The following is a 22240-nucleotide window of genomic DNA, read 5'->3' as shown; positions in this document are numbered from 1 at the left end:
CTTTATTACTTTTGCTTTTAAATTGCTTTAACAATTTCTATTTACTTGAATTTGATGTCCTGTTTTAAGGACTTTATTAATTTGTTAAGGCTTTTTAATTGTTTACTGTTATTTGAGACTTTTATTCATAACATTATTTAGTTTTTTGCTCACTTAACTTGAATTTAGGAATTTAAACTTTGGAATATTTTGCCATATCTAATTATTTGCTTTTTTTTCTTTTCATTTATTAAATGTTTCTTTTTATTTTATTGTAGCTCTTTTCTTTGCCTTGACGGCTGAGTTAATTAAATGAATAATATTGTTATTGATGTATTTTTTTGTTATTTTAGTGATTCTCTTTTGGTTCCCCATGCTTTTATGTTATGATGATGGAGGGTAATGATAACATTGGTCCTATTGTAAGTGGTAATTCGTCTTTCAATGCTTTCTTTCCTACTCATTCTGATATATTTAGAGTTGGTCATATTAACTGTCAGAGTATAAGACCGAGTGCCAACTCCGTTAAATTTGATGAGCTCAAAAATATTGTAGGTGGTAATTTTGATTTAATGGCTATGTCTGAGACATGGTTGAAGCCCTATGTTTCTAACTCCTCGCTTAAGATACCTGGCTATTCTTTAGTTAGAAATGATAGACTTGGTGCGCGTGGAGGGGGTGTAGGATTTTATATATCTGATTCCTTACGGTATAGGGTCGTTTTTAAAATATCGGAGCTCAATTGTTGTGAGTCACTTTTTATTCAGTTAGTTAACTGTGGTAGTAATATGCTTTTTGGTGTTGTTTACTTGCCCAATGGTAACATTGCTTCCTTTGAAGATATGCATTATGATTTTCTCATGAGACACTCAAACGTGGTTATTGTTGGTGACTTTAATTGTAATTTATTTAATACCGTTAAAGCTAATCTAGTCAGGTCGCTTTGCATGAGGTTAAAACTCTCTGTTTTTCATAATTCAAGACCCACACACTTTGATATTGCTCATTCTTCAACATCTTTATTAGATTATTGGCTGGTAAGTGATAGTTCCAATATTTGCTTTTCGAACCAGGTGCAATGTCCCTCTGTTTCGCATCATGCGTTAATTTTTGCATATTTTTCGGTTAAGGTTGAAAACTCCTTAAGCTTCTTTGAGTATAGGAATTATAATGGAATTGACTGGAACGGTATATCTTCATTTTTAGCAAATCTTGACCAGGTCCCTTTCTTTACCTCTTCGTGTACCGATTTCCAGTCTTCCTTTTTGTGCTCATTGATTGAATCCCTTTTTAGTTTTGTACCGATTGTTAGGAGAAAAGTTCCGAGTAAGATCGACTGTTGGATGAAGTCTAATCATGTACTGCTGGCCATGTCTCTTAGGGATTTAGCATATTCTGTTTTCCAAAGATTATCGTCTGATGATAATTGGAAAATTTATTGTCGATATAGGAATAGGGCTAAGAAGGTGATTCGTAGAGAAAGGAGGAAATATTTTGCTAAAACTTTTTCGGGTTTAGATTCTTCTGCTATGTGGAGAATTCTGAAAGGACGCGGATTTACTGACGACAACATTATGCAGTCTAATTTCAATGTTGATGAGGTTAATGAGTATTTTGCTAATATTGGGATCTCTGAGAGTACTAATCCTATTGATTTTGATAATTTCGGTGGGTCCTTTTCTTTTAGTAATGTGTCGGAAGAAGAACTGTGGCTTGCTCTGTGTAGGGTTAAATCTAGGTCTGTGGGTACAGATGGTATTCCTATTAAATTTCTTAAAGTTATTTTCCCTTATATTTCTAACTTTCTGGTATTTCATGTCAACTCCATACTTACGACTTCGTCTTTTCCATCTGTATGGAAGGTGGCACGTATTGTACCTATTCCGAAAACTGGGTCTGTTCACGGTATTGATGATTTAAGGCCTATTTCGATCCTTCCTGCGATTTCTAAAGCAGTGGAGCATATTATTAAAGATCAAATTCTTTCATTTGTTCATGGCAGCATTGTACCTTCACAGTATGCATTCCGCCGTGGTCACAGCACTACGTCTTTGCTTTTAAATTTAACGGACATGATTCGTGATAATATCAATGAATGCAAATTGACTTCTCTGGTTTCTCTTGACTTGACGAAAGCATTTAATTCAATTAATTACTCTGTTATGATTCATAAGCTGCGGGAGTTTTTTGGTTTCTCTAGATCAGCTTGTAAGTTAGTATACTCGTACCTTTCTGGTAGGCAACAGTTTGTCGACATTGATGGGGAATATTCCCGGCTTTTACCACTTTTCTCTGGGGTACCACAAGGCTCTGTCTTGGGTCCCCTTCTTTTTATATTATATGTCAATGATCTCCCGGAGTACATCGATAGCAGCGTTTGTAGATCTTTTCTATTTGCGGACGATGTCTTTCTCCTTTTTACTGCTAATCGAGACAATAGTGATGTACTTGAGTCTAACATTAATTATAGTCTGACACGTTTTTCTCAATGGTCCTATAGTAATTCTTTGGTTGTTAATTCTGGTAAGACTAAAGCTATGCTTTTTGGGCTTCCAGGTTTAAATATTTTTCTCGATGGTTCCAGAATTGCTATTGTTGACGGACTTAGGTGTTTGGGTCTTTATATTGATGATCGGCTTACTTTTGAGGGACATGTTGACCGCATTTGTTCTAGGGTATTTGGGATATTTCGAAGAATTTTCTCCAATAACATTTATTTACCATTTTATGTTAGACATAGACTTGCTTATGCATTATTGATGCCTCATATTACATATGGATTAGAGGTTGTGTCAGGCACTTTGGCATACATTACTCGTAGACTTCATCGTGTCATGAATGCTATAGTTCGCTATGTCTATAGTCTTCGACGTAGGATGCCTGTTTCTTCCTATGTGGGTGATTTCCTTGGATGTGGCTTTCGTTCATTTATGTCATATCGTAGTGTGCTACACTTTTACAGAGCTATGAAGATTGGCCTTCCTTCTCAACTTTGTGCCAGATTCTCTTTTTCCCATTCTACTAGGAATACTCAAATTATTATCCCCCGAATCAGGTGCAGTTGTTTTGAACGGTCTTTTATTGTTCGAGTGGCCCGGTGTTGGAATTACTTACCTATTGATCTTCGTATATTTTCCCACTCGAATAATTCTTTTCGGCTTAAACTTTTAGCGCACTTTTCTGTCGATAGTTAATGGCCTTGTTATGCTTGTCCAGTTGAGTATTTCATTGATTTTGTATATGTTTTCTTTTTTTTATTAAGAGCTTTTATTTAACTTGCTTTGTTAGTTTGTTGGTTTGAAATGGTAACATTTTGTGACTGAATTTTCGACCAGTTCCCGGAGCCCGATTTTGTTAGACTTGGTACACATAGAGATATTGATGACAATGCAATATTATGTTCGGAAATTCGGAGCTATGTTAGTATGTTGTCGTAAATTATAACTGAGTTTTTAAACCACTTCCTGTTACTCAAATATGTTGAAATTTGGAGTATATGTAGATATCTGACAACAATATTAAATTTCTTTCAAATCGTTTAATTTTTCTTGGTTTGTGCTCAATATTAGCCAAAACTGAAACAATTAGCAAATTATATAATACTTTAAAGCTTTTCTTAAAAGCCACTTTTTAAATAAACTTGTTTCTTTTTTTTTCTTTTTTTTTTTACACTTTTTAATAATTTAGTTTTTTTATCGGTTATACAATTTTTTTTCTCTTTTTTTAACTTTGTTTTATTTTTCAGTACTTTTTTTTCTCTTCATTTGCTGATTTCTTTTCTATAGTAATTTTTTGTTTATTTTTATATAGATTTTTTTTTTATTTTTTATTTTTTTTTTGGCACTATAATTATTTTTCTTTAAAAATTCTTTTTTTATTCACTTAACACGCGGGTTGAAGTATTTAAATATGGTGGTCAGGTTTTACTTTTTTATAATTAACTGGAAGTACTATAATTGAATATGGCGACCTGTGTTCTTTTGTTATTTTTGTAGGTGCAGTAGTATAACTCTTTTATGAGGACATATGTACGTATAAGTATTTTCATAACTGGGATGGCTAATCATTCAATTTCAGGGACGGTATTAGTACACTGTATAAAAACATTAACTTAATCATAAGCAGTTGTCTAGCATCTACATAATATATTATATTGAGTATTACACTTTTACCTTGATGGCTTATTACCACTTATGGGACGTAAATTTATTTTGTTTTTATAAATTTTGTTGTTAATATTGGCTGGGGAGCCATTTGTTTCACTTCTGTAAGTAAATTGTTACATTTGTATATTATTTTATTTTTAGGATTTTGTATTTTCATCTTTTTAACATAATTCATATGTACATATTTATATATAGTATTAGTAAACTTTTTTTTTTTTTTCATATGTATGCTATTCAGGATTTGCCTCTGTAATATAGTTTAATTGGCCTATTAAGGCTTTTATATTACTTTGTTTGAATAAATAAATAAATAAATAAATAAATAAATAAATAAATAAATAAATAAATAAATAAATAAATAAATATATTATTTCCAATAAGCAGTGTTGTTGTTGCTTATTTATTAAAGCATGCAGAACATTTTCTTTTTTTGATGAAATTTTCAGAGGTTGTCTCGGATTTGAGCTTATATTTCCGTTATTTATGGACGGATTTTGCTGATTTCAAATAGGAAAGTTCTCGAAAGCATGTCTGACGGAATTGTTGAAGAATTGGATACCGACGATATCTGGGGTCTTCAGAAAACTTATTCCAACAGACGGACATGGCTTAATGGACACCGCAAAACGCAAGACGCAAAATATATTGTGGAAATTATAAACGAAATGACAAACTTATATATAACCTTCTCACGAAGGTGAAGGGTATAAAAAGGAATTTTCCAAAAAGGGGTTATATGGGGGCAGGGGTTAATATGGTCATATCCTTATAAATTTTGTTAGGTTGTTATATATAAATATATGTATATATATATATATATATATATATATATATATATATATATATATATATATATGACTTGATGCCCAAAACTTATTTATATATATATATATATATATATATATATATACTTTGTATGGGGGATAAGCAAATGAGGCCCCATCTTCGAAAATCAGCAGTAGCATTAACACTTATATAAGACTAAGTTTTGCCGATTTTTGGATTGATACAAAAACACTTAACATAGTACAAAAGCTGTATTCGGGGGTATGGTTGTATGGGGGCTATACGAAATAATGCACCGATTTTAACCATTTTCAATAGGGCCAAAATCAGGGTATGTGCCAGAAAACGAGCCGATTGGCATACTTTAAGGCGGGAGTAGGACCAATATTTTGGGTGTCACAAACATCAGAACAAACGCACTATACCCTCCCCAGTATAGTGGTGTAGGGTATAATTAATAATATTTAAAAATTATTTGTAAGTGGATTAATTTTCATTGTATTTGTCATAAACAGTGTTGCCACTTTGGTTAGTATTAACCAAAATTGATTATTTTTATTTTGCATGTGTACATGTGAATTATTTTTTCGTTTTGGTTATTTTTTGCAAACAATTGAACTAAATGCTGTTTGCTTCTATTCTAAAAATAAAATTAAAAAAACTTCTTTTATCTCTAGTTTTAAACCAATATGTAAATATACATATCGTCCCTGTTTTGAATTTTGGTAATATGTGGATTTTTTTTTACTATTCGAAATTTTTTTATTACTGCAATTTGTACATCTACTGGTTATACTTATGTGCACAAAAGTATTTTTCGATATCTTAGTTGGTTTAGGATTTAGCAAAATTACCTATGCGTTTTCCACATATTAAATGAGTTAATTTAAATCATAACAACACCGTAATATTATTTTATTTACACTAGCCAATCTAATACCGTGAATAATGGAATGAATCACTTTTTGGGTCGATTCAAACTCTTCCGTCCTTCCGTTTATATTTCTATTGGAACTTTTTATGTAAAGAACTCGCGGTACTTATATGAAAAAACGAGGTAGGCTGCATTTCGCATTTCGATTTTTATGGAATTTGGTGAGAATATTCTACGTCATATACCGGCGTCACTGTTGCCAACTTTTTTCCCAAAAATATCGCTACAGTCGACTGAAAAATAGCTAGAAAATAGCTAAATTCAATACATTTTGAAAAATTTAGCGATAAATCAAAATAATATTTATTATATGATTCTGAAAAGAAATAGCTAAAAAAACTAGCTGAATTTTCCAGATTTTTTATATTATTCTAAAAAGTCAGCGATTTATCGCTAAAATCTATATACATACGTAGGAATGGGATAGTGATACAAACACATCTTATAACAAACACATAAGAGAATCTTTTTTTGTTAAATATTTTCACTTTGAGTTAGGAAAAATGTCAAGTTGAGGTTAATTTCGATATGCGACCCTATACAGATTGCTTTAGAAATGTTGTAAAGATAAATTGAATTTCGAAATGCTGGCCTTTATGGATCGATCCTTTATTTTCGGCATAAGAGTATTATTTATTTTTCCATTACAATACAATTACAAATTATATTCTAACCTAATTTACCGAGCAGGGTGACGATAACCATACGACCGTTGTAGTGTAGCAGACCAGGATCTCTGCTGGGAATCGAAACCACAACCCCCAGACTGACAGGCTAGCACACTACCAACTAGCCTACCGGGGCACCCAAGATTATTATTGTATACTCCTTTTGTGGGAAGTTTATCTGCAGTATCGATATGCGGCCCTATACGCCTTAGAAATGTTGTAAATTTTTAGGACTTTATGGATCGATCCTTTCGTCACTTATTTCCAATGTTCACTAATTTTTAGAATTATGGTAAATTTTATTATCATATCACTCATTTACTAAAAGACTAGAATAATCAAATATTCGTTTTTAAATTGAGTACAACAAAATATACCCCTTTTAAAGTATTTCGTATAACTTTACCTGTACGCACAAATATTTGCTCCTAATTATGTTCTTCAGAACATTCAAAAACTCAAATAATTTATATGCATATTTTTATATACATACATATATGTAAATATCGTCATTCGTAGCTACTTTTAAGCGATATTATCAAAATATAAATGAATAAAAAATGCCTTAAAATCTAAAGAAAAATCGCTAGATTTCCCGCTAATAGCTAAATCATATTTTTCCCCGCAAAATGGGATTAAAAATCGCTAGATTTGACGAGAAAATAGCTAAATTGGCCGGCGTATAGAGAGGCATATAAAAAAATCACCACTACACACACACTATTGGCATTTTCTTAATGAAATTGCACTGAAAAAAATGTTTGGTTATTGTTATTTTTGAAGATTAAATTGCATTACTGTAAAATGCGAATATTTATAAACAAAATGTAATCAATGTACATAAGAATGATAATTTCTTCACATAGAAACAACATTTCAAATTAAAATGTAAAAAAAAAAATATGAAACTTATTTACTTTCATTGTTATGTATTCTAGAAAATTATTTAGGGTGTACGTTGTTTTTGTAAATTATGCTCTTGTTTTTGCAAGTTGTTTTTGTTTTTTAAGTTGTGTTTGCAATTTCTTTAACAAAGCGACATCAGCCTACTTTGTTGAATGCTGTCAAGCAACTAAATAAAATATTTGTATATTTTTTGGTCTTGTTTAGAAGTTCGTCTGCGATCGTGTTGTGTACATGTAATTTGCCGAAAATCTTCGTTGCCAGAACAATACTAGCGCCCACGTCTGGTCTACGTACTTAGTAGATTATGTCCTCCAAATTAAATTAAAAATTTAACCGTTATGTCAAAACCCACATACCCGGGTATGTTTTTAATTTTTGAAGTGATATATCTCGAGATCTATATATATCGTATTGACTTGAAATTTTGACTATGCTTTCAGAGTAATGTTTGCTATAAATTTTCTAAAAATTAGTTAGATATATATATTTAAACCGATTTATGACCGATTTTCTATTTTTACCTCGTACATCAATACCCAACATACATTATATGTCAGTTATCGGACAAAAATTAAGTTTCTTTATAAATTGTATGTTTTATTATTAGAATTATATATATTCTTGTATCTTATGAAAAAAATTGAGCTAACTAACAAATCTTGTTTCAAATACAGAGTCATGTGTCATTGTTCATAAATTGGAATGTGAAATATATATGGACCCTGTAATATTTACAAATATGGACCGATTTTGTTGAATTTTTTTTCATTGTATATGACGTAGAAAAGTAAAATTATACCGATTATAATAATTTTCTTCTTATATAAAAAAAAATATTTAAGTTTGAATTTTCAAATTTTAATTTTTGACCATGACTTAGCAATAATTTTTTGCAAAAAAGATCCTTATTAACGAAAGTAAAAACAATTTCTTTAATGCTAATTGATTTTGTATACCTTTTTAAATAATATAGAAAAAAATTTGTTCAATTATCTTTCCCGGTCATTGAGTAATAGCTTCTCGAAGTCAAAATTTTACAAAGTCAAATTATGTTGGATATTGATGTACGTAATTTTCCTCGGGTATAAACAAGACGGTTAAAGTATAATTGCAACTTCTATACCTATTTAAAATTTTGCATAAACAGATACTGTGCTAATTTGTCGAAATTCTAAAATAAATGATTTAATAAGAATGAATAAAGTATTTTCTGCTAATTGATGCAAGAATAGTATCACAATATCTTTAAAGTATTAATCAACTGATATTTTTAAGTACACAGCTAAGGAAAATGAAATTGTATTATCTACAAAACATGTAATAACATCTAAACTCGTACGACGAACAATAATCGCGATATATGCAAAGATTTGATACTCATCACCTTTGACTTCTACTATCTAACCATGACTTTTAGTTCTTTATTCACATTTTCTAGATAATGTTGTATACTAGTTTTTATTTTACCGTCTTAAATTCTAAATTTTGGTCAATTTGTCGGATAATTTGGATAGATTACGTTTACAAATATTGCTGAAGTTATGAATGTAATGCTAACATCCGCTACATGGTATTATAATTTGGTCAAATATACCCAAATTTTGAACGAAATCTAAAAATCTGTACATAAAATGGGAAGATTTTTTTTAATTTCAAATTGGTTTTCAAAAAGTCAAATGTGGAGTATTTTTGAATTGCGCTAAAACGCGTTAAAAACACAGTTATTTTTTAAAATAAATGTTAGTTACTTTTGTTAACGAATCCGCGAAGGCACATATATTTATTGTTGAAAACACGATAGAGTCGAAAAGAAACAAAATAGAAAACTGAAATATTTTGCCAAATACTTTTAGTGGACCTAGTTTGCTTGGTATTGAAAATGCGAAATATCGGTCAACGATTTCACCTAGCCCCCATATTATGCCCTATTCAAAAAATTACTATATTGCTTAAACAAGCATGTATAGCGATGAAATTCAATATAAAAAAGTTTTATTGGAAATGGATTTGCCAAAGTTTATAAGGATCGGTACATAATAAACTCTATCCCTCATAAAAAGTCTCCTCAGAAAATGACTTTAAAGCTCATAATGTCCTGCAATATAGCAACAAAATTCACCATAATCAAGTTTTAAAGGAACTAAAATATCTCTGTCAGATTTTATGAGAATTTATCCATAATTGACCATACGTCTCATATATGATCCCCTACAGAAAATTACTTCAACGCTCATAACTGTCTTCATAAAACCAGTTTACATATCTTCATCCTATCTGATTTCAGTGACGAAGATACGGTCGCAGCCGTACTAGAGCATAGCGACACCACTACATGACTGGTTTCAAGCTACATGGCCCATGACCACGGCGATTGTCCTCCTAACAATAACGTCCGTAGACTGGTAGACAAGGCGAATATGCACAATATCCCTGTCATCATATGTGCTAACTCGCAGCACAGTATCTGGGGTAGCAGTGACACCAATATAAGAGGTGAGCAACTTTTTAATTTCAGTAAAAATGGCTTCTGAACCCAATTGTATTGTATATAAAAGGAAAGTGATACTAGAAATCACACCTGTGTGTGCAAAGCACCGATATTTTATAACGCATTGGACTGTATCTAACGGCTGTTCTATGTCTGACAATTGACTGACCATTGACATATTGACTTAACGATTGGTAATATAAGGGGGAATACGAATAGTATTCTTAATACAAAGAAGACTAACTGGGAAGTACAACACAATCTACTTTCATCGTCTTTGAAAATATTGAGGAGATTGATGCAGCTGTGCAAAACTTAACAGATGCTTTTTGTTTAGCAACTAGTATTGCTTGTAAACCTTCCGTAAAAAGGGGTAAGTCCATGGTGGAGTGCGGAAATTGCGAACTCTAGGAAAGAGTGTGGTATATTGTTCAATAAGGCGAAGAGGACAAAGAACTGGTCAGCTTACAGGTGAATCACTTTAAAAGTATGACGAGAAATGCGAAGAGGAAGGCATGGAGATCCTTCTGTACTAAAGTCGAGGGTTCCTCCGAAGCAAATCGTCTTCGCGAAATATTGTCTATTTCACATGTTGTCCCGAGTTATGTTCAAAAACCGTGTGGCAACTGGATAATGTCCTGTAGGGAATCTTAATAAGTTTTACTGGACACCCATTTTAAGGGCTGTCAACCTATTAATGCTGAGGTGTCAGCGGGTCCGGACGGTATTATTCCTGCGGATATACGAGGATCTTGTTATTCCCTGGCTGCTAGCTATTATAATGCATGCATAAGGACATTATACATGCCATGCATGTGGATGAGATGTAATGTGCTCTTTATTCCCAAAGGAGACAAGGCATCACATACAAAACCAAAGGACTACAGACCAATCATTCTTGCGTATTTTTCAAGATTCTAGAGTGAGTTTTGTCTCCCCTTCTGTGGAATGTGGCCATGAACTCCTTGCTAATTGAATTAGATAAAAGGAAAATTAAGGCTGTAGCTGACGACGTTGCTGTGTTGACAAAGGGAAAATTACTTGATACCATATTCAGCTGTATGCCAGTTGCTCTTAGCTTGCTTAGTACCTAAGTGCAGCGTTTCTTGCAGACTCAGTGTGAATCTGCTGAAAACTGAGCTTGTTCTCTTGACTAGGAGATAAACGGTAAAAAACTTTCTATCTCAAAAGCTGAACGAAATAAGGCTTCAAACTACTGATCATGCGAAATACCTTGGAGTAATCCTTGGCAGTAAACTATCCTGGAATATGAATATTCAAAATAGGACAATTATAGCTATCTATACTTGCAGGAGAGCAGTTGGCACCTATTGGGGTGTTAACCCTAACCCTGTGTCTATATTAGACAAATATTTATTATGCTAAACGTCAAATTGTTATCATTATAAAAAATTAGCAGGTACAGACAGTATTTATTGGCGTTATAACTTCGTTATGACATTGTTGTCTAAACAATTGTATAGACAACGTTGTCTTGTAAAATTTGTTTACAATTTTGTTTAGTGAAAATAGTGTTTATTTACAAATTTTGCATTTAATTTTAATTGTTTTTATAAAATATTGCATTATTTCAATAAAATTATCTATGAGTTGTCGTGATAAAATCAGCGTTTTGTTACCCCTATGTATTAACAAAAAACTGAAAATTTTTCTGCCGACGTTTTGTGAAGTGCTGTGATAAATATTTGTCTAATATAGACACGGGGTAAATGTATAAACTGGATTTTGAAAGCGGTTATTAAGCCCATATTATTTTATGGCGTCATAGTATGGTGGCAGGCAATGGAAAACACTTCTCAGCCATTGAAGGCACTCTTGGTTACAAGCCGACCTGATGGCGATTCAACTAGCCCTTAACTTTGCAATCAGACTCAATGCATGTGGATTATGGTCTGGCAGTAGGAGCTTTGGGAATTCTCGAAAAATTAATAATTTGCGTAACTATTGCGTAACGAAACCTCACTTCGCTAAACGATTTCTCATTCTGTCTTTTATTTTTGAGTAATTATTTTTCCCCACCTAAATTTAAAAATCGAACACTGTGGGTCAATTAGACTCATTTATATAAAACTGTATTGTGCCGATTCTGCAGAGATACTAATTATAAGATCCACGGGGTTATTTCAATATTCTTCGTCCTGGGTCCAATATCCATCCCTCACTCTCGTCCCGAACCGTAAACAAATAAAAAAATTTTGCTGGAAACAATAACAACTTACTTTAAACTCACATGCAGTGGCCTCCGGTAGGTTAGTGGTTAGTGTTCTAGTCTGGTAGACCTGAGGTGGTGGGTTCGATTCCCACCTGAGGCACTGGTTAAAGAGCGCACAACAGGCCTAGAGGCCTAGGTGTATTTCTTCGGATTTGATGTATATACATCCTCCTTTCAAACTAACTAACTAACTAAACTCACATGCAGCAGAATAGGGAGACAGGTGTAAGTCTCCAACCGCCCTTCCCAACCTTGATCGTCTCTCTATGCCATCATATTTTCAGACGACCCCCGTATGTCATACATTTTCTCTTCCCTTACCTCATATCAGCAACCCATATAAAAATACTTAAGCCTTCATCTTTCTCTTAATCTAGTCTCACATTATTTATTATAATCTCTCATTAAATGCTTATTCCTTATTTCTAAACTTAAATCTAACATTTGGTTGTTCTTTTTTCTTTATTTAAAATTCTCTTTTCTTTTATTTTTATTTGCAGGCCGAAACTATAAAATTAAATCGAATCCTGTTTTACAGGCGTTGGACTTCAAACAACAATCTAATTTTAAATTTCTCGGTCTATATTCTATTTCTAATATTCTCTTTTTTTCTTCTTTTCTTAATAATATATCAATAAATAAATAAAAAAAACTTAAATTATCGTTACAAACATAAAAATTATAATTCTAATGTTTCTCTTTCACATATGTAGGGGAAACACAGAAACAAAGAGTATCTACTATTCACTCTTATCAAAAGGGGAAGGAAAATATAACCTGATTCACAATAGTAATGTCCGGTACACACTTACACCGTCACAAATCACTAATTTTTTTCTACACCTGAATGAGCTCACTCAACTGGATTTTCAGATATCATTAATTTAACTCAGTATACTAAAAGCTACTCACAGATACTATTGTATATCCTGTTTACTTTCCCAACTGAACTCTCCTTTACAAAATATCCTATTTGTTTTTAGGTTTTCAAAATTGACATACATATATATAAAGAGATTTACAAACAAATATTTGGGACTACACTCAACAGATTCACTTACAAACTAACCTTAATATTTAAAAATACGTAATGACAATAGAATATTATATAATAATTTTTTTTTTTTTTTTGGTTATATAGGGATGTATTATTATTAATTTTGTACTTTTTTTATCTTCCTTTTATATTACTTTGACCCACTTGGCTACATTTTTCCTCACTTTTCCTGGATTATCTGAATTATCAACCAGTTTTACTTTATTCCATAGGTTGGTTAGAGCCTTCTTTTCTTTGGGAGGATTAGCATTTACGATTCAATCATTCTTTATTAAAAACGACTTTGGCTGGCCCTGCTCCAGCCAGTGTCCCGGAGTAAGTTTGATACATCGAGCTCTCCTATTATATCTTGCCGAACTCCTTTCATAGGCTACATGAATATTTCTCTTTATATGTTCCCTTATCAATTCTAATTTCTCATTACTTGTGACGCTAGCTATTTGATGATCTGTTAGAGATGATAATTATCGTGCAAGTCTGTAATCAGACCCGTTTGAATACATGTGAAATCCAAATAATTAAAAAATGGTGTATGTCCTGTGGAGAAATGTATTGAATTCCTCAATGCACATAGCAGCTAAGACTGATTGATTGACTCTTTCCGAGGCATTAGACTGTGGAGAATAAACTGCTGTTTTTATGTGTGTGATACCGAATGTTTTCAAAAATTCTTGGAAATGTTTCGCTACAAATTGTGATCCATTGTCGCTATGAATTACTTCTGGGACCCCAAATTTATGAAATATTGCATGGGTTAAAAATTCAATTATATTCGCCGTTGTCGCTTCTCGCATGGCCTTAAGAAACACAAATTTTGTAAAGTGATTCATTACGATAAATATACAGCTGTTTCCTTTTTTCGACCTCGGATACTTTCCAAGAAAGTCTACATACAGCTTTTGAAATGGTCTTTCCGTTATCACTTCATTTCCAATTTCGGGCATTAAATGTATATTAGCCGGTTTGGTTTCTTTACATATTATACAATTCTTGACAAATTCCTTAATTTATAATACCATTTTCGGCCAATAAAAGAATCTTTTGACTTTTTCAATGGTTTTTGCCATTCCCCCATGAGCTGAAAGGCTCGTTGAATGTGCTTTTTCAATGATAGCCTGAGTAAGGTTTGGAGGTATCCACAATTTCCATTGATGGTCTTCCAAACCTGGTTCATTCATCAATCGTTTAAAAATTTTACCATCTACTATTTTTAGATCCGGTAATCTCTCCCCATTTTCAGCGATTTGTTTCACTGTTCTTGGTAACTTTATGTTTCTTATTGCTTGTATCTTATCCGGGTCCGTTTTTAAGGTGCCACCCCCTAATATAAATCCCAAATATTTTAATTCCTGGAAGCAGAATTTTCATCATCCAAATATATGAAGACATTGTCCCTTAGACTACTTGGGATGATTCTGTCCATTAATCGGCATTACATAGGCCGAATGGCATCACTCGAAATTGGTATAAGAGTCTTCCTGCTACAGTAAAGGCTGTATAAGATTTACTTTTTTCCTCTAAGGGAATTTGCCAAAAGGCATACTTCAGGTCGACACTACTAATATAATGTGTTTCATCTATCCTGCTTAATATACCCTCTATATTTTGTAGGGGGTATGCATCCTTCACCGTTACCTTATTCAATTTTCTTGCATCTAAGCAGTAACGGTTCTTGCCGGGTTTTCTAACTACTGTTGTTCGGTTTGACCAGGGTCTTTCACTTAATTCTATTACGTTCAACTTTAACATATTGTCAATTTCCTGATACGTTATCTCTTGGACTGCAGGAGAAATGGGGTAATACCTATCCTTTATGGGCTCTGCTCCATCGATTAATTTGATTCTGTGCTCTTCCAAATGTGTCAATCCTAAACCCTTTTCCTCAAATGTGTCAAATTCCTTAATTACCTTGTCTAATGTTCGCTTTTGTTGTTCGTCTAGTTCGTGTGGTTTTAGTTTGTAATTTTCACTTTTTGGCTCAGTATCATTTTTTAATTCAACAATATTTATTTCATTCACTCCTATGATATCTGGAGCCAATTTGAATAGTCTCCAAAAATTGATCCCTAGATAAAGTTCTTGTCAGGGCAGAGGTATAGTAACATTTTATCAATCTGATCGTTATACTGTATGGATACCATTACTGTGCCTAGTACTCTCTGAAATTGACCACTCGCCGTTTTTACATTCGTCAGTAATGGCTGAATACTAAGACCCAATTCTTGTATTATTTCCCTACATCCTTTGTCCAATATACTCACTGACGCCCCTGTGTCTAGTAATCCCTTAATTGTCATTCCTTCAATGGTTACTTTCGCGAAGCTTCTGTTATCACCATCATATCTACTAGCTTTTTTAATGGATTCTATCATTATTCTACGTTTTTTTCTTCTTTCCCTAAACTTTTCTCGCACTTTTTGTATCCTGCTCAACTTTGGTTTGGAATTATCTTCTCCAAAAATATGAGCTCTAACTTCGTCATAATTTCGTTGTCTTTCATCCCTAGTTAAGTAATGTCTAATATGTGATAGATTTTTAGTAGTTGGAGGTTCATTCGACTTAATTTGATTTTCACTTAATATATTTTTAATTCCATTTAATTCTCTGTAGGGGCACGATTGCTGGCCGAGCGTGGGTTCCCCTTCGCACCCAAACTCCTGAACGGGCTTCCCAATTGACAATTCGGACAGCGAGGTGTAATCACGTTTTGTCTGTCACATTTGTAACAGAACAAAGCTCTTTCCAATGACGTACATTCCATAAAAACGTGTCCGGGTTGCCTACAATTCCAGCAGGTTACTGGTAAATTTCTTTGTTGCAGGTTTACATTTAAGGCTGCCACATCCTCATAATCATCGTGTGATATTTCGTTATCCTCCTTATTTTCGCAATACATTTCGTTGACATATTTGGTAGAGCGTATTATGGGTGGCATATTACGGAATTCTTTTCTCGGAAAGTTCTTTTCAGCTTCGTTACATTCCAAACGCAACTGTTCAACGGATCATATGTTTTCTTTCATATTTCTTGTTATAATTTTAATTAAATCGTATTCCGGAATTGGCTGTATAAGACGTGAACGAATTTGACACATAGCTTGAAAATAACTGTCGATAGTTTCCCCAGTTTGTTGTTTCCTTTCAACTAAGTCTCTCATGATTTCGAAATTGGATCTGGTAGTTTTATATTGTCCCATTAATGCATGCTTAAGACCTGGCCAATCCACCGCTCCGTGTGTGCGTATATAAAGCCAATACCATTCTCTGGCTGATCCAGCCATTAATAGATGGAAATCTCTCAACACCTCAGACCACGGAATCTGGTAATGCATTTGTAAATGCTCGAGACGGAAAACGAAATCATCTATGCTTAAATGAGATGGGTTACCGTCAAAATTGATTCCCAATTTATCTACTCGTATTCGTGTCATTTCCGCATTCTGTCTGTTTATAAGGCATAGCCACATTGCCTATACTAAAATTATTGTTTTCGGAACTATTTTCAGAGGCAGGCCTAATATTTAACCGACCATCGACTAGTGATGATCTATCATTTGTCGAAGGATTCTGATCTACTCTTAATGCCTGGTTTGGAGCCGTGGTTTTCGAAAGGTCTACCAAGCTTTTTGTTAATTCTGCTATGCTTTTCTTAATCTCAGTCATTTCTTCCTGTACCATTCTCCTAATTTTGTCTTCTAAAGACCTTTGAACTACTAACGCCTCATCTACCACCATTTCCCTAACTTCAGGTGCTATACTTTCTAAAGGTCTTGACGCGTTGCTAGTTTGTGGAATAGTCCTAGTATTTATGGTCCCTGAAAGATCTACAAAGTCTTGTATATTAAAATTATTCTCACTACTACTCATTTTCGATAAATTTTTGTTTTTCCTTGGTATTTTAGGCAATACGTGCGGTATGGAACGGTTGAGGTCAAAATGTGGTTGGCGTATTCTCTTTCTGTTATTGGACTGAGACCTAGTCTCTATATTCATAATCGTGTACTAAAGAATCTCTCGATGTCTATAGAATATACTTTGTTATGGGCAGTCTGTTTTTATAAGGACTTTTGGTTTATAATAATTTAAAAGGATTAAAATAGGGTAATTATATAAATTAAACATAAAAAGTTTATACGTAGCTGATTCAATAACATCAATCAGACAATATACTAGAATATGATTTTAAATGTTTAAAAATATCAAATAACTAATCAGACACGTATTAATCAAGACACACTACATATAACTAAATAGAATAGTACATAAACAATAGTTAAAAAAATAACGGTCTTAATAAATAAAATATAAAATAAATAGTTTGAAACACAAATAAAAAATATTAAAAAAAATAAGGAATTAATTAAATAAATCGTGATATAAATAACTTAATGCAATTAAAAAAAATAATGTAGTATATATATAAAGATTCACGGAAACATAAAAAACAAGTAAGAAACTATAGTTGGGCGTGGCCGACCATATGACACCCTACACCAGTTATGAATATTAAATGTGATTTATTTTTCATAATAAAGCATTTATCTTCAATATTCCCTTGTTCCGATACATTTAAGCAATTTATGGATGAAAAACTAATTTTCTGAAAGAGGCTTTATATGGGGGCTAGGGGCAAATATGGACCAAGCCCGATAACATTTTGTGAATATATTTATATTTACATAATATTTTATTGTGCTGAATTTCATCGCGATATTTGTGTTTATAAGTTAATTTGGGTCATTCAAGTAATTTTCTGAAGGGGGCTTTGTATGGGAGCTAGGGTCAAATGGGGCCCGATCTTTATGAAATTTGGCAGGGTCAATAAGACTTCTATAAAACTTAGTTGTGCCGCATTTTATCGATATATCTGTATATTTAACATAATTATGAGCTCAGAAGCCCTTTTCGGGGGGTTCTGTTCTATGGGGGCTAGGTGAAATAATGGACCGATTTTAACCATTTTCAATAGGCTTTGTCCTTGGGTCAAATAAAACGTACGTGCCAAATTTCATCTAATTATCTTGAAAATTGCGACCTGTAGCTTGCGCACAAGGTTTACATGGACAGCCAGCCAGACGGACGGACGGACGGACATAGCTTAATCGACTCGATTCTAAGCCGATTGGTATACTTTAAGGTGGGTCTAGGACGAATATTTTTGTATGTTACAAATATCAGCACAAATCCAATATACCCTCCCCACTAAAGTGGTGTAGGGTATAAAAACTAATCACGAAATATAAGTAGTAACGTATGATGTAAATTGACAAGATTCTAATTTTTATTATTGGTATACAATCTCTTATTTAAGGGTTGCTGGTACTCGGTGTGAAAAGGTTTGCTGTTCTAATTCTTTTATTAAAAAAAAAAAAAAACAATTCGCTACATGTTACATTCATACTACTTTAAAACGGAAACAAAGAAAACGGCTAGTCATTATGACTGGTTTATTTGAAAGGTGTTTGAACCGAAATATTATTTGCCGATACTACAGACCTTTAAACTTTAGTTTAAAGCGGCTATCGATCAAATTCTATTCTATATATATATTTACTAACGTCAAACTGATTCTACTAAATAAATTTTTTTTTTTTTTTGGATACAGACTAGGACACTTAGGATTATACATATTTCTTTTCCTATGGAATCACATCTTCTCCGGTGTGTTGTGGTAAGTAGTCTGATTGAATTCATTAATTGCTTTGCATACTACATTAGCATTTCTTTTAAATAATAATGGCTATGAATCACAATTATTGAACACAATCTGACAACTTACATTCTACTATTGCACTTCCCTACTATTCTATTGTACTGTGCTTTGATAGTATGTACTCTTCAGCTTCTTTTTATTGCAGGTGTGGAATGCCGAAGCCTTTCGATTGGGCGCCATATTGTTTCAGGTTGGGACGAGAGTGAGGGAGGGAACACACCCTAGAAGATACCGTGGCGAGCTAGTCGGCAGATCACTCTACGTTCGAACAACACGATCCGTAACAAAGCTAAAAAATATTCCTATTTGTTAAAAAACAATCTTTTGCCAATTATTTTTCTAAAACTCAAAAATACATGTTTCTGTCATAGTTTTTATCCATACATTCGTATTTAGATTTTGCCCTATAGCGGAGGTGTGGCGAGTTAATTAATTTTATTGTTGTTCATGTAACAAAACATTGTGTATCGGTCAGTTCTTACCTGCATTCCAATAACGGCGTATATAAAGAAAAGCATCACAATCAAGAGCGCTACATATGGTAGTGCTTGAAACGATTTAATGAACGTCCATAATAATGTTCTAATACCTTCACCTTTACTCAATAATTTAACGAGGCGCATGACACGAAATAGCCTGAAGAAGTTAATAGAAATTAATGTGGAGCCGCCCTAGTACAAAAAAAAGTAAATTTATGTATGAAGATGAAAATACTTGCAGTGTTTTTGTACTTACTTTGGCCTTTGGCTTACAACCTTGCATTACCGTGCACGGTGTAGTCAATACTTGTTCCTTGGTTTTGATTTCGCTATATACAATGTCTATAAAACTTCCAAGGACAATGATAAAATCAAACGTGTTCCAGGCATCACCAAAATAGTTCTATTCAAACAATGATAAAAGATAAAAATTATTTTTAATTGCTTTTATATCAAAACAATGATAAAAGATAAAAAGAATGATAAAAGATAAAAATTATTGTTAATTGCTTTTATATCAAAATATTTAAAGAGTACAGGCCGCATTATATTTGTGTTCAAATTTGTTTTACATTTTCTGAATCGAATTTAATACTTATGAATTGCTACGCAGAGTTGTTTTAAAAATATTAAAAAAAATATATATATTATTATTCTTATAGGTCTCTAAAAGATATACAGTACTTTTCGCTTATAGTCACAACCATAAATTTATCAATATATGTATATCGATAAAGTGACTGCTAGCACTACTATACGCCAAACTTTGTGCTTATGAAGTATTTTTAAAAAAGAGTGTTATATTCGGCCATGCCGAATCTTATATACCCACCATCAAATCATTGCCGAAAAGGAATGCTTCCTTATAAAAAAAAACTGTGATATTTATTTACGAACCGATGCTTTTGTTTTGTATACAAAATTTTCCAATTTATTAGATCTATGTTGAATTTTATCAACATATGTATGTATATCGATATATGAAGATCGATAATATGAACATCACGGTAATATTTGGAAGAGGGCCTTTAATGAGGGCTTAAGTATGGACCGTGCTCTTCCGAATTAAAAATATTAATTTTTAAAAACAAATCGACTTTGTCTAGTTTTAATAATCTTATAATCATAATCTGTTTTTTTTTTTTTTGTAAAAGTGGTTATATGGAGGGTAGAATCAATTATGAACCTATCCTCATCGGTTTAGACAATATTTATTTTTTTCGAATTTCATCGCGGTACTCACATTTTTATTCAGTTATAAGTTTACCGATCCTCATAAAATTTGGAAGAGAGTTTAGGCTTATATTTAACTTATTCATTTCAAATCTCATCGCTATGTTTTTCGGGTTTCCACTTGTATGGGGGCTATCTGAAAACGACCGATAATGCCCATTTTCAATACCAAACAGACCTTACCTGTAAGGAATATTTGTTGAAATTTCAACCCTCTACCTCTTTTCGTTCGGCCTCTACCGTGCTTTCAACAAACATACAGACGGACAGTCGGACTGACAACTCTTTAGAATTTAATTAGGACCCAGAATATCCCAGTTGGAAATTTCTCTAAGACGTCTTCGGGAAAGACTTCATGACATGTTAGAATCCCTGATGCATTTGTCACTACTTCCCATACAAAAAACCATGACATCCCCTGACATTTTCATATGTTTTGTCAAATGTTCTTAAGACAAAATCGTTACGTTGTGAACACTAGGGACAAATCTATGACATATCATACTGATGTGTAATTGAAGAGCTTTAGCAAGAACGTCATGACAATTGTCGATTTATGTGGGTGTATGACCAATATTTTGATGTGTTACAAACGGAATGATAAAATCAATATAACCCCAATCTTTTTTGATGGTGGGTATAAAAACTAAATCATAAATTCTTTTGCTCTTAAACAATCAATAATATGCATTTAAGAAAAACAAACAAACAGACTTACATAGAGATTTATAATATACTACATAATGTATGTAGTATTACACGTGCTTTTATATGTATACTATCTATACCCAGTGTGCTTCGCTACCCTAGAAACAATATAAATTAAAAAACCCTTTCCAATTTTTCATATTTACATTTTGCGGGAAAACCCAGTCCCATTTCTTTAGTCGGCAAACGTTCATATGGATTTCAATGTTGAGATTTCTCATTTCTACATTTTTAAGGGACTTTTTGGTCCAGAAACGGACTTTAAGAATTCAAAAAGGCAGACAAATATAATAACTATTTTATCGTTATAAGCTACATTTTGATATCTATTTCAAAAAAAGTCATTACAGATAGAAAAATATTCTCTTTACTTTTCGAAGAAACCCGGGGGTACACGCAGCTAGTTTTTACAAATATAGATTAACTTCTATGTTTAACTTTTTAGCACCATATATTTTTATATGTCATTCCGTTTGTAATTTCTATAATATAATTTTCCAACCCTATAAAGAATATATATTCCGAGTCCTTATATGTAGATAGCGTAGTCGATTAAGCTATGTCCGTCTGTCCGCTGTCTGTCTCTCTGTCTGTATGTTTGAAGTCAAAGTGCTTTACGTGACTCACCACCGCCCCTTCAATCTTCAATGAAGAAATCAGGTGGCAATTTTTATACATGGCTAAAGCCGGTCCATGTACAAGTCTATCTGTATGTTTGTTGAAATAAATTTTCTAAAGATCCCAGATATTTTCGGGATCCAAATCTTCAACAAATCTGTCAGACATGCTTTCGCCATTTAAAATCAGCAAAATCGGTTCATAAATAACGGAGATATGAGCAAAAATTGAGATTTTAGGTGCATGCGGAGACAGAATAATATACAAACTACA

At 32.8% G+C, this 22240-nt stretch overlaps 1 protein-coding gene across 1 annotated transcript in view; it reads right to left on the bottom strand.

Annotated features, from left to right (window-relative positions):
* LOC119605426 (muscle calcium channel subunit alpha-1-like) overlaps positions 1-22240 on the bottom strand; it is a 310164-nt gene that overhangs the window by 107533 nt on the left and 180391 nt on the right. The window contains exons 10-11 of the mRNA XM_037958526.1: positions 19665-19811; positions 19412-19600 (exon numbers count right to left, since the gene is read on the bottom strand). Coding sequence (XP_037814454.1) covers positions 19412-19600; positions 19665-19811 — 336 coding nt within the window. The remainder of the gene's footprint in view (positions 1-19411; positions 19601-19664; positions 19812-22240) is intronic.

The sequence above is a fragment of the Lucilia sericata genome, unplaced genomic scaffold, assembly GCF_015586225.1.
Source record: "Lucilia sericata isolate MDLA Ls3-8-SP2 unplaced genomic scaffold, ASM1558622v1 Contig000484F_arrow, whole genome shotgun sequence".
Classification (NCBI taxonomy): Eukaryota; Metazoa; Arthropoda; class Insecta; order Diptera; family Calliphoridae; genus Lucilia; species Lucilia sericata.
Note: the sequence above shows the minus strand (reverse complement) of the source record. Positions and strands in the feature narration are given on the sequence as shown.